Below are 13336 nucleotides of genomic sequence, written 5' to 3'. Positions count from 1 at the left end.
CTGTGTTAATTTAGAAATACAGTCTGCGACGATAAACAAACAATGTGAATAGCAAATGGTTCCAAAGAGGCTGACCAGTTGGCTATATACATAGGGGGAAAGGGGACCTCAGGACTTCAGCTAGTGGCAGCGTGAAGGATTGAACTGTGGACCTTCAAATTTCAAATTCAGCACCTGCGCAGACTCGGGGTTTGTTTTCGTTTTTGTTTTGAATTCGTTGAGACGTTACACTTCGGTGACAGCATACATGAAGTTTTTTAGTCCGCCATTACAGTTCGTTTCGTTCAAGAATTTCCGACGAGCTGAAACGTCGGTTTGAAATAGCGTCAAGGTTCCTCTACTCGTTATTATTTGTTCTGCAAGGATATCTGGCGTTAATTATGAAGAAAAAGGTAAGTTTGTCACAGAATTTTTAGCTTTGCTTGTAAACATTCCTTTGTGTGGGCTCACATAAACATTGCAGCCGAGATTGTGCAGTATGGACTGGAATTCATCTTTAACCCTAAATTAAAAAGCCGTGCTGCATTCACAAGCCAAAAAGACAAAAACCTAAAAAAACTGGCTTTGTTATCCTACAGTCGAAACTTTGATCATCCCGACCTCAATTATCCAGATTTCTTGATTATCCGGACCTTTGTGAATATTAATTACCGGTACAGTCAACTCTCGCCTTGCGGACACCCCGCTATTACGGACGCTCGATATTACGGACAAAATTCAGATCCCCGGCGAAAGTTATAGAGGTTTGACTGGAAATGACTCCCGCTATTACGGACTCTCGCTATTACGGACACTTTCGTGGTACCAAAAGAACAATTTTATTGTTTTGACTCTCGATAAAGCGGACACAATGAACTTCTCACATAACATTATTGCAGAAAATTGCAGTGTGTTAAATACTATTTGTCGAAACACACTTCAGAAGTCTTTTGCAATAATTATTTTTGCATCAATTGCTTCAGTAGCTGTACACCAGACTTTGCTTTTTCACTTCAGCTTACGCCCTTTTCTTTCAGACGACTCCTTTTGAGAGATCAAACCCTCAAACCCTCGACCATTGTCATTCTCCATACCTAACGACTACTGAGTCTTTTCACGACTGTTGATAAGCTCGTCATAGCCCATAATTTTTAACCTATGTTAACGCCATTTTTTTCCTCACACCCCGCTATAACGGACTCTCGCTATTACGGACACTAAACGAAGTCCCGAGCGTGTCCGCTATAACGAGAGTTGACTGTAGTCACATTCAAGAACAAACTCTTCCTGATTGAAATTTCACTTTTTTCCTCGAGAAACTTTGTGATTATAGTACAATTTTAAAAAGATGAAAATGCTTTACAACCTGCACTAAACAAGATTTTGGGTAAAAAAAATCTTGCTTACACGAGAAGAAACATGAAAATGGTCAAGCAAAAGTTTGTCCTGACAAACTTGCATGTTTCATGCTTAGTCGTCCACGGTGAATAACGGGATTTCTTTTTGATTTCAGTTGGCCGATCAAATCATGACATTTTCTATATCTTTGGTGAAAAGTTGCCGGCAAGTGTGGTCAAAGTACTGGAGTGCTGGCTAAAGCCAGCAGCTGACTGCTATTTTGAACCCAATTAAATGTATTCTCATTTGACATTTTAGTTATTCAGTTTTATTTTTGGCTCATTAATATTCATGCCTTCGATTATCTGGACTCTAGGATATCCGGACTATTTAGCCCAGTCCCCATGAGTCTGGAAAATCAAGGTTCAACTATAAAGGTAGTTTTGTGCTTCTTGCTCAGTGATTGAAGGGTCAAAGGGTAGGTACTGTACTTCATATTTTAAACTGTGTCAGTTCTTATCAGCCTGGAATACAAGACATGAGCTACACCTGATACAAGACTTGTATTTGCCAGTTCCAAAATGACTTGTACAATGCTGTTAATGTTTTGTCTGTTCTCACTTCCCATCCAACTCAACAGTAAAACCCTCATGCACTCGGGGAATAATTCTTTTACAAGGGTTGACGAAGGAGGAAGATTATCAATTGAAGTTATGTGCTTCTTCTTAAACTCAGTAACTCTTTCGTTAATTTCAGGCTGTAGTTTGTTAAATTCGTCACCAAGACACTTGCTAATTGCTAAGAGTGTTCTTGACAATCTATTCTGTTTCTGTGACTTTTGAAACTCAAACTCCCTTAAAATTCTCATTGTTGTCTCCAAAAGATAATTAAATTCGCATTGGTCTTCATTTTTGAACAATCTCACTATTTCTTCGATGTACTGCTTTAGGTTTGGTGTAAGATAACAATTGTCCAGGCTTGAACATGTGGGAACTGAATTAGAGATTTCCACTGTTTGAGGACTTTGAGTACACCTGCTTTCTGATAAGTTGAAGTCGTCATTCAACTCAGATGTCTCTGCTGGACTTGATTCTCCTGAAAGTTCAGGAGTTGCTAAACATTTGGAAGGACCACCCTGAAAGCCAATTTCAATTTCTTGTTGTAAGGGCGGGTCTGAAAATCTTAGCTTCCACGTGGTGCAAAGCTGTTTCATGCATTCCAGTTGCTCCTCACGGTTGTAATACTCGAAGCACACTCTAAAAAGTCCTTGAATGGAGTAAAACCACACGCCTCGAGCCGAGCCGTGAACACCTTGCAGGCGTAGGGGGGTGGGGAAATTAACTTTGACGGCCAAACCCTGCTTGGAAAACTTTGCATGCATTCTTGGCAAGTTAGAAACGGCGATGGAACACCCAGATAGTACATCAGCTCCTAAAAACAGAGGAATACTATCTTGTGATATTTGCGAGTCTGAATCCGTTGCATCTGTGGAAGCCCACTCCAAGAAACGCAATTTTCTCTCACTTATTTGGAGTTCTCTCAGTTGAATACAATTGTCCGCCATCTTGGTTTTCTGATATGTAACCGCTGAATTTTCGTCGGCTCAAGTTGTGTAACCACCCACGTGATTCGAACATCCGTTGCTAAGGAACGTCGGCTTGTTTTCCAGGACTCCTCGCAACAAGAACTACAAAGCAAGTTTACTTCATTCAACACGGACATTTTGTGAAAAGAAAGCAACATGGCTAGGTTGGTACAGCCTCCTCCAAAATACACTCCAGAAGAATGGCACGCTTCAAACCATCTTCAATACTTCAACGCCGAGCACGAACGCGCCGCGGCCGAAAGACTTCGAGACGAAAGCTTTCGCCTCGCTCATGAGACCGAAGTCAGAACAAGACAGACTCAACTAGATGTGAACAAGAAGCTCGATCAACGTATCACAGACATAAACTTTTGGAAATCGGAATTAGATCAAAAGCAAGAAGAAACAGAAGATGAAATCTCCACTATGCTTCGGTTTAAGGCGAGGTTAGAAAGAGCTTTAGCCGACACAGAACTACCGCTTATGATCGCCCAGCAATGTCTTGCCAATCGAGAGAGGAGAATGAAAGTTGATCTTGTCCATGACAATGTAGAAATGCAGCTTCAAAAGGTAAACATACGATTCTTCTGTCCTACAACGTTTATTCCGTAGATTTCTTTAATAATGCTTGCCATAAATCTGACCGTATGTTGTACCACAACGTTTGTAGGAAGTGGAAGTGATTGAGGGCGTTCAAGCTTTACTACAAAGGACTCTTGAGCAAGCAACGGAACAAATAAGGTAAAATACTTAAAATATGTAGAATAATAGCAACAAGAGCTCTTAGAGCTTACAACTGCGCTGGTCTCGTGAGCACTTTAGGGAAGCCATCTGGGGGGAACAAAAAATGCACCCCCTCCCCTTATCCCCTTTACCTGCGTCGAACAATGTTGCGACTGACAAACAAGATGGTAGGAAAACACCTTGCGTTACATTTCATGGTTGACTAGTTCCATCCGAAATTAAACATTTTTCTTATCTGCTAATGCAAATGATGGCCAAATTTAATTCCCACGATCCTGATCCGTGAAACAAAAAAATCTTTTAAATCAGCATCCAGTGTTGTCTTGAATTACCGTTTAAAGATTGAATAACCAGCTCCGAAAATGGAATATTGGAGCAAATAATTAAATCAAATTTGAGAAGAACACTAGACCTGTGTTTTGCTGAATGGGAATTCCCCGGGGAATTAATTTACTAATGACGTAACCCTTGCAAGTCAGGGCATGTTTGTCTCAGTGGTTTTTCATCAGATTTCAGAAATCCCATAGATGACACAGCTCCAAAAATAAATAACGCTAAAAAGTCGAATATTTCACACTTAACATATAAGTTTAGACCAGAGGATTTGTTTAGTTTCCGTTTGTAGCAGATTTAAACCTTCCAGAGCATTGCGTGATTCTTGCCGATCAGTGTCTTGTGAAAGTAAAAAATGTTAACGCCAGCACATTCCAGGACACAAACGTAATGTAAATAAATGTAAATTCTTGCCCGCTAAAGCGTATTTATTTAAAGCATGAAATTTTAGTATTTTCTTCGATTCAAACGCTTCAAAATACTTCACACTTAATTTTGTAAGTAAAGATTAATGGATTCGCAAAGATTTGAAAGGTAGCTGATAATAGCTTTGAAAAATTACGTGACTCAAAGTCTAGCCGATCGAAAGTGAAACTTGTCATGTCAGAACATTCTTTTACACCAACGTAATGGTATTTATTCACAGATTCTGGCCCGCTGAAATATATTTTTCTTTCGACGCATGAAAATTTAGAATTTCCTTTAAATAAAACGCTTCAAAATCAAATATTTCACACTAAACATTCTTTTTAAAGGAAAAAAAATAAGAAAATGTCTCCATTTGTTACTGATTTGTAGCTTCTAAACATCGCGTGACATGAGCTTGACCGAGTGGAGGCTTGGTACAAGTCACCGACAAAACGAAAAATAATAATAAACCCCATGCAGAGCAAGAACTGCGCAGCGCAGTTAATAAGTATACTTCTTTTGTCAGCTTTTTATTCAGATCTAGATTCTAAATTTTCAATTGAAGTTTTCATGTTGCTGCAAACAAAATAAATGGATGCTAGTTAAAATAACCATGGCTTGTACATATAAACTGTGGTCTCTCTCACAAAGGGGGGGCATTGTGACCTAATGGCGAGTGCACTGGACCCCAGATCGAGCAGTCCGGGTTCAAGCCCGGCCTGGGTCATCTGTGTTGTGTTCCTGGGCAAGTCACTTAACTCTCATAGTGCCTTTCTCTAGTATGTAAATGGCTACCAGCAAATTTAATGCTCGAGGTAACCCTGTGATAGATAAGTATCCTATCCAGGGGGGCGTAGTAATTCTCCTAGTCGTTTCATTCTACAGAAACTGAGATAAGCTACAGCCTGATGGGCCACTAAGCTCTAACAGACTTAACCTCACCTTACCAAAATCATAACCTAAAAATAATGCCTTGTTTTTCTTATCAGTTGTATTTCAAGTCAGAAGCTGTACAGTTTTGCTAACTTTTTTTTTCTTCTTCCCAAAACAGGCTTTTGAGGTCAGCCAAATACTACCTGGATAAAGATAGGAAAGACAAATTCCAAGCTCACGGAATTGACAACACATGTGCATCACTAGAAAACACTTCTGCTGGGCTGCGTTTTGCCAAAGATGCTGTTAAAGTGGAAAAGAAGTAAGCTGCTGTTGATACTATAATAATAACAACCCTTCAAGTTTATTTTTTCCCTTAGTGGCCATTTGACCACCAACTGCTCAAGTTTGGTCGCCAGTTAAAAATTTTAGTCACTAAATTAAGCTCAAGCTTTCAATCCTTTTTCTCAAATTAAGTCGCCAGGCTGGCAACTTCGGTTTCAATTTAGTAGCAAGCTCCAAAATTTTAGTCACCATGGCGACTAAAAACTTGGAGGGTTAAATAATCTATTATTATGTAGGCATGATTTTTAAAGATTTGTTGTTGTTGCAGATGAAAGCAACTTCTCCCATCTGGTACAGTTATAGTTCCAGAGGTCATTGGTTCAAATCTGCCAACAAAACAGCGTGTTTCATTTCTTTGCATGCAATCCTAAACAAGACCTCAAGGGCCAAAATTAATATTGGTGTTTTGTTGTGAATACCCTAAGACCAAAATCTGTCATTTATACCTCTAGATCTAAGCGAGACAACATGCATTCCCCTTCCTTTTTATATGGAAGTCCCCCCTGGGTTTCTCTAGCTTGTAATCTGTTAACAACAAACTGCAAAATTTTGCATAACATTAATTTCTTTACTTTATTTGTTGAAATTTTCAGCTCTGTTGCTCCAGATGAATGGGAAGATTTTTCCAACAAAAACGTTCTCAAGGCAGAACGCGAGAAAAACTCTGCGATAAATCTGCGCAGCATCATAGATGGTATCCTTATGCAGACCTTGAGTGACCTTCAGGCTCAATGCCAAGCTGTTAACCTAGCATTCCAGAAGAGAATTGAGGAAACTGTTGAAGCAAAAACAAAACTAGAGCAACATCTAGCAAAGGTGAATAATTTATAGACTTGCACGATACATTTACATGTAACTCTGCATGAAGATGTCTTGTAAAGGCTATTTCTGAATGAAAGCCTTTTGTGGAAACATTAATTGAAGGGCTTGCTGCAAAAAGGGCGGTAGTGATTTTCCCTTGAAATGAACATTATCAAAACTGCTCCAAATTTCGCATGCAGATTTGTTTACGTGCGCTTAACACTGTCCTGTGTTTCATTTCGTTGTTCTTTCCTTCCTTTTCGAAAAATAACATATGCAAAAAAAAGATTTTGTAACTTACATTGTCCACAGTAATCCAGCACTAGACATTTTTCCACGCCTCGCGTGTGAAAATCTTGCCCCGAGGCACTTTATTACAGTCGTCCGGGATGTAAAAACAGCTTTTCAGAAACCAACTTAACTGACCGCCATGTTTGTCATATTTCGTTTGCTCCCAGGCGGTGGCAGCGAGGGACTGGGACTCGCTATTCTATTGTGACGTCTTAAGTCACATGTTAGTGGCTCAAGAACAGAGAACAAAAATGGCACCTTTCTTGGGGAAATAAACTACTGGTTCGTTCGAGCGAGTGCGTCCGCTTGGCGGTTGAAGGACATCATTAAGTCTGAAAACCCGTAGTCCCACAGCATTTCTCAAAGAAATGAGAGATGTTCGGCCTTTGTTTTGTACAATAGTGCTCTTTAGCGCTCGAGAGAGAAAGTTGTTTGACAAAGGCCGGCGGAGCCAAGCGGTAATAAAGTCTAAAACACAGATCTCTTGTCGGGAACTATGTCAGCGTGAGTTTTGCAGTGTCCCCTTGATGTGACAACACGAGCAAACGTATTCAATCAACAATCAGTCTTTATTTCACTTTCACCTCGGCAAATTACAGCGAACGGTAACATAGTAAAATAGTCTTGCCCGAAACAACAAAAACTAGCTAACCGCAAGCAGACTGCAGAAAAAGCTAGCTGCAAGCAAACTGGCGTGAAAGCTAACTGCATTAAAAGCGCGATCTATAAAAGGTTGAGGCTGACTCTGATCCTAAACTTAACTTGAAACGGCTTAACTCCCTAATCCCTTGGGGTTAGTGTTAAACTTTTTTTTTTCTTTGCGTTAGGGCTAGGCTTTTGCGTTAGGGCTAAGTCTGTAACCCTAATCTGAAACTCTAACCCCGACCCTACGGCCTTGGGGTTACCTTTTGCGTTAGGGCTAGGACTGTAACCCTAAAAATTTAGCTGACTTCATCGTCTTGAAAAACAAAAGGTTTCCTTTGTTTATCGTTTGTAAAAGAAAAGTCAAAAGACGCCGCGCAAGCAAAAACCTTGTCTTTTTGCATGTGTTATTTTTCTAAAACGAAGGAAAGACCAGCGAAATGAAATGCAGGACAATGTTTAGCACACGTAAACAAACTCACATGCGAAATTTGGAGTCGTTTTGTCCATGTTCGTTTTCGGCCAAAATCACTACCGCCCTTTCTGCAGCGAGCCCTTCAATTGCTTGTCAAAAGATTATTTTCAAACGTTTCTGACATGTAAATGATAGATCTTGGAGGCATGCTAGCTAGCTTGTCAGTTGTACTTTTTGGACTGGGGATTGGGTTAAAAAAGACTAACATTTAAGGTTGCAATTCTGCGCTGGTTTTTTGTTTTGTTTCTTGATTTTCTTAAAAATGTAAGGTCAAAACTTTTTTAATCAACAGTGAGAGGATAGAATGGGTCAGGAAGCAGCTCTCATGAGAACTCACATGATTGGCTTGCTACCCTTCAAGAGAACAATAGAACAAACAACAGGAACAATGCCCCTGACCCGAAAACATTAGCAAAATTGGTTTCTACAGGCTTTTATAATTCAGAGTACATGTAAATGGAGGCAATAAACATGAATTTCTTTATGCACAAGAAATTTCTCCCTAGAGTGATAAACTGACCCCACTTTCCATCACATACCCTTGCTTTATTGGGTTGTACCTACTACAGAGTGGAAAATGACGCCCCGGGGGGTACTCCAAAAAGTTTTATACGGGGAGGCTTCGCCCCAAGTTCTAACCCCTTACCCTTTTATATACCATTTTTGACAGAAATTGTACCCCTTTTGTATACCTTTAACTGAAAAAAGGTACCCCTTTCATATACCTAAGAGACATGGCATGGACTTAAAATAGCACGTTTTCTTGTCATTTTTATGTAACGCTTAATAAATTAAAATAATACAGCCATAAATTGCGTCTGTTCGAAATATTTTAATTAAAGGCCCTTATAAATAGCCAAATGACAGATTTCCATACCCTTTCATATACTTAAACTCGTGAAATACCTACCCTTTTATATACCTGAAGCCTGAAAAAGGTACCCCTTTCGGGCGGAGCCTCCCCGTATAGGCCGTTATAGGGAGTACCCCCCGGGAAAGGACGTTGAAAGGTACTAATTGAATCAATTTTGTCTTTCTATGTGCACAGGTGATGGAAGAAATTGCAGCCATGGAACAAAACATTGAAATGCTGAAGAGAGCCATTGCTAATAAGGAAGCACCCATGAAAGTCTCACAAACAAGACTGGAAAACAGAACCTTTAGGCCAAATGTGGAGCTTTGCCGAGATCGTGTGCAGTACCGCCTCATAGAGGAAGTATTTGAAATTTCGACCAACATTGAGAGACTGAGGGAAAAGCTAGCCGATGCAGAGGCGTCACTGAAAGGACTCATCAGAAAGCAGCTGTCACTGGAAGAAGATATTGAAGTGAAGGCAAACAGCCTTTTTATTGACAGAGATCAGTGTATGGAGCTGCGCAAACAGATTAACCATGTGCCACATTAAAAAAGCCTTTTTTAACAATGAGATTTTTTAACTGTAAATTGTAAAAAATAAGCTGCTGTTGAAACTATAAGTTTCTTTGATAATTCTCTTCGATGCCACATTTTGTACATTTAAACTATTATTTTTTCTTGTTGAAAATTAGGAATCTCCAAATAATTTGTTTGGTAGGAAAAAATATCTGTTGTTGCAAACTTAACATCTGATGAAGAACTGAAATGGGTAGTTACTGCAGTATCAAGTATTTCTAATGGCATGTATCTGTTGTAAATATGATATTGTAAAACCATTTTACTGTAGTAGTCAATTGAATAAATGAATACCAGTGTATTATTGGTATTTATCTTAATTGTATCTTGATTTGCGATGTTTAGTTTTTGGTTAATATTTACGGGGGGATGTACTAAGAAAAGTTTGGCTATAGAAACGCCGTCTCTGTCTCGCACCAAAAAAGCACAATTTAATTAGACGAAGGACATTTTTATTTTCAAATTTGTTCTTTCCTCGTGTGCTATTTTTGCAAACTTGACATAATTCTTCCTCATACAGCAAACCCAAATATCCAAGGAAAGAAAGGTCCCCCCCTCCGAGGTCAGTCAATGAGTTGTGAAGGAAATTTGCAATGTTTTACCTCAGTTCAGTTGGAAGAATTATGGTTTGAAATTGAGGGCTTCTCCCCAAATAATACTTACACCTACAGTCAACTCTAGGATGGACACCACTGGGACCGCCTCCAACTGTCCGTCCTAAAGAGGAGTCTGTCTTATAAAAGAGGTACCCGTAATTGAGAGAGTTGATTGTAATGCGAACTTAGCCTTGTCCACTAGGATTTCTCGAACTTTTTTTAGCACAATCAGTAGAATCGATTGTGTAACGCTTTTATTCACTTCTGACTCACTTCTCTCGAGTTAACTTTTACGAGAGGTGTGTACAGTGAACTCTCTCCTAACAGACACCTCTGCAATACGGACAGCTGGTGTTGGTCTGGTCCCTCCCTTTTTTAGTCATTTTAACTAAACTCCCTATAAGATGAACACCTCTTTAAGACGGACAGTTGGAGCCGGTCCCGACGGTGTCCGTTTTAGAGAGAGTTGACTGTATGCTACTAAACACATGGAAAAAAATGCGTGTTTTTATAATGATCTATAACGGAACGCTAGACAAATATGACTGATCTTTTAAAGATTATAATCCAAACGGTCATTTAATGTCTGTAATTAACTAAAACGATGTACGTATGATGTATTGTATCGTCAACAACTGTCACACACGAAACACAAAGTTTCTCCAAGACCCATCTTTCTTAATTAAATCTGATACAAAAAGCAATGGCTGAAATGAGTCTGAAATTGGCCTAGCTGCACATTCACAGCGAAATTACTAACATATTGCTAACCCGAGGTGGCCTCCTCTATAAGCCTGATGGTTTCCTGGAGGTCTCTTCGCCCTATCTACCTTATTGTTACTTATTTTCGCGGGACTTAATTTTCGCGATTTTCGCGATTTTCAAAAAATCGCGAAATTAAAGACCCGCGAAAATTAATTCCAACCGATTTCTATTGTATTTTTTATGCTAATTACGTATTTTTGGCCAAATCGCGAAAATTAAGACTCGCGAAATATTCCTGTTCCATTTTCGCGAAATTAAGTGCCCGCGAAAATAAGTAACAATAAGGTACTTGAGCTATTTTGTAATTAATCGGGCGTGGCCGATTTATAATTTACCCTTTGGTCGTCCTAGACGATAGTCTCCTCTCGGCTAAAAATGACGGGGATAGCCTGGGCCAATCGGTTTCATTTCAGTTTTGACAGTAAATCGTTGTAGGAACACTGGGTCGACTTTTGGGCTAATCTGCAATCTAATTCTCTTCTTTGCTTCGGCGGGAGGACAAAGAAAAAAGCTTAAGGGGTAAAGTACTAATAATCACCATTGTGAAACTGTGGTTGCTTTGACAAGTTGAAGCTATTTTTGTAAATAAAAGGGGTAACGTCATTCATGTCACGCAATGTTTTTGTGGGAAACTTTGAAACTAGACGATTTGCTGGTTTCTACAAATAGCAGTGTGATCTGGCGGTACATTTTTTTGATGCGGACTCCACTTTAAAACTTTTTTATATATATTTAGCAAGAGGTATGTCGATTTTCATTTCCGCACAGTTGGGCGTCAAAGTCGCCTGTCACAAAGAGTAGAATGTTTGCACAACTTGGTTTGGATATATTTCAGATTTGACTAGTGACGTTAACAAGACACTTCTCAAGACGTCAGCAAAACATTGGCAATGTACAGTATTGGTGTGAACTTGAATGGAATTTTTTACGAGATCAGTAAAGCTATCGAATGAAAAGATGACTTGAAAATGAAAACTTCGAATAATTATAATTAAATACCAATTGAATTTTAGATGAGAAATTCCGGAAGTGACATCTGTGTTCAAAATAGGAATTTTTGTACAACTTAAAAGTTCCAAAAAAAAACACACATGTTTTGTAAAAATCACAGACAAACATGATCAGGAAAACAAAACAGGCCAATGGGTTTTATTCACGAAAATACAACTTTCTTTAGAAAGAGTTTGTAAACAAGACAATGGAATCGAATTATATTTCACACGAAATTTGCATACATTTGAACTTGCAAAAAAGAAGTATCTCTGCCGAGACATAATAGCGAGACCTTACATTAATAATTATTGTATTCTGATCTGATTGTTATTTTTTATGCATTAACTATTTGAAAGTGGTTTTCATCGATGAAAACAAAACGGTTTTTCATTCACTGCTTGAAGTATTTATAGACGTGGCAACATTCGCTTAATCAAATTACATTCTGCACGAAATATTTTGTATCCATTTGTCCCGAAACTTTGAGGAAATTGAAATCTTTGTGGACAGTACTGCATAAAAGCAGTTCATAGAATTGTATAAAAAGATAAGAACCATATTGATAAAGGAAATTTTAAAACTTTATATTGGCTCATTTTGACGAAATTCAGGATTTTCAAAGACTGCCAGTAAACGGCTGTATCTTGTCTGTCTCTAACGATTTTGCTACGGTTTCGAACGAGCTAATTTTTCAACATGATATCATGGCAGAAGTCGGTTCGTTCTGAATTTTTCAATATGGTATACAAGTTACAGGTCAATATACAGACCCTCTGTACAGTAAAAAACGTTTTGGGAACAAACCATTGTGAACTTATTTTCTATGTTGATCAGTAAAAATCCTTAGTACGACCTGGGGTTTGTTATCAAGTTCGTTAGTACGTTAATACTGCAAGGTGTATAACCTCAGAGAATTATTATCAAGTGTGCTTTGTTTTATTAACGGTTTATACTCTAAGGTCTTGGTATGGGAGATCAAAATTAAGGCAAATTTCTGTTATTATCTGATTGCTTGGCACAGATTAGTACGATACTGAATTGTTTAGGAAATGTAAACAAACATTAAATTGAATGAGAGTTGAAAGGGAGGGACAGGTGGGGTTGAAAGGCTAAGGAGATGGAAAGGGAGGGAGAATTAAAATCCATGCTTGGTTATATCATGCAACCTTTGACTTCTGTTGTTTTCTCACAAGAACAAAATTTTAAGGTGGGGTTCTACCTGAATTTGAATGGAACTTTAAGAGATTTAAAGAAGGGATTGAAGAAAAGAATGGAAACACCTCCAAACAGTTGACCCCCTCGCAAGAGCACTCCGGGTTGTCAGGAGACTGTTTGGTGTCCGTCCACCAATTTTTAAGTTCAAATTCAATTTTTAAAATCACATTAAATCTCCAATATTTCTTATTTGTCTAAATTTTACTAATCCTTTGAGAAAAACTATCGCCTCCCAGACATCCCCCAAAATCGTCCAAAAATTAACAAAATACTGCAAAACAAATATATATGGGATAAGTAAAGCTTTTTGGATTCCTTGAAACGCGGCTGAAATGGTTTTCAGTGTTTTCCATCCCTTATACTTTGGGTCAGTACTACTATTCTTCACCAGTTGCTATTTCAGTAATGGTATTAAACAAATACCTTATCATTGGTCAATAAATTGTGATCATTATCTTGACAATAGTAGTTACCTGATTAGGAGTTGTATACTGTTCCATTAAAGTGTAAGGGCTGGAAAAT

At 38.6% G+C, this 13336-nt stretch overlaps 2 protein-coding genes across 2 annotated transcripts; one reads left to right on the top strand and one right to left on the bottom strand.

Moving 5' to 3' along the window:
- Positions 1–20: 20 nt before the first annotated feature.
- LOC144647170 (uncharacterized) lies at positions 21–2950 on the bottom strand. The gene is made up of 2 exons (XM_078506930.1): positions 502–2950; positions 21–183 (listed from the first exon to the last, which is right to left on the bottom strand). Exon 1 carries the CDS (start codon positions 2879–2881, stop codon positions 1817–1819), a length of 1065 nt encoding a protein of 354 aa, XP_078363056.1. The 5' UTR covers positions 2882–2950; the 3' UTR covers positions 21–183; positions 502–1816.
- LOC144647168 (tektin-1-like) lies at positions 2907–9570 on the top strand. Its single transcript, XM_078506928.1, has 5 exons — positions 2907–3472; positions 3573–3643; positions 5439–5582; positions 6199–6421; positions 8863–9570. The coding sequence occupies exons 1-5, from the start codon at positions 3059–3061 to the stop codon at positions 9217–9219; spliced, it is 1209 nt and encodes a 402-aa protein (XP_078363054.1). The 5' UTR covers positions 2907–3058; the 3' UTR covers positions 9220–9570.
- The last annotated feature ends 3766 nt before the right edge of the window (positions 9571–13336 follow it).

Source organism: Oculina patagonica, chromosome 3 (assembly GCF_052425735.1).
Source record: "Oculina patagonica isolate OP01 chromosome 3, crgOcupat, whole genome shotgun sequence".
Lineage (NCBI taxonomy): Eukaryota > Metazoa > Cnidaria > Anthozoa > Scleractinia > Oculinidae > Oculina > Oculina patagonica.
The sequence above is the reverse complement of the archived record's forward strand: the minus strand, read 5'-3'. Positions and strand labels throughout refer to the sequence as shown.

What these genes read in the sequence shown, in the direction of transcription:
- LOC144647170 (XM_078506930.1), bottom strand. Translation starts at nt 2,881, where the DNA reads ATGGCGGACAATTGTATTCAACTGAGAGAACTCCAAATAAGTGAGAGA.
- LOC144647168 (XM_078506928.1), top strand. Translation starts at nt 3,059, where the DNA reads ATGGCTAGGTTGGTACAGCCTCCTCCAAAATACACTCCAGAAGAATGG. An exon ending in GCTGTTAAAGTGGAAAAGAA is followed by an intron (nt 5,583 to 6,198) that starts GTAAGCTGCTGT and finishes TGAAATTTTCAG; the next exon opens with CTCTGTTGCTCCAGATGAAT. An exon ending in TAGAGCAACATCTAGCAAAG is followed by an intron (nt 6,422 to 8,862) that starts GTGAATAATTTA and finishes CTATGTGCACAG; the next exon opens with GTGATGGAAGAAATTGCAGC.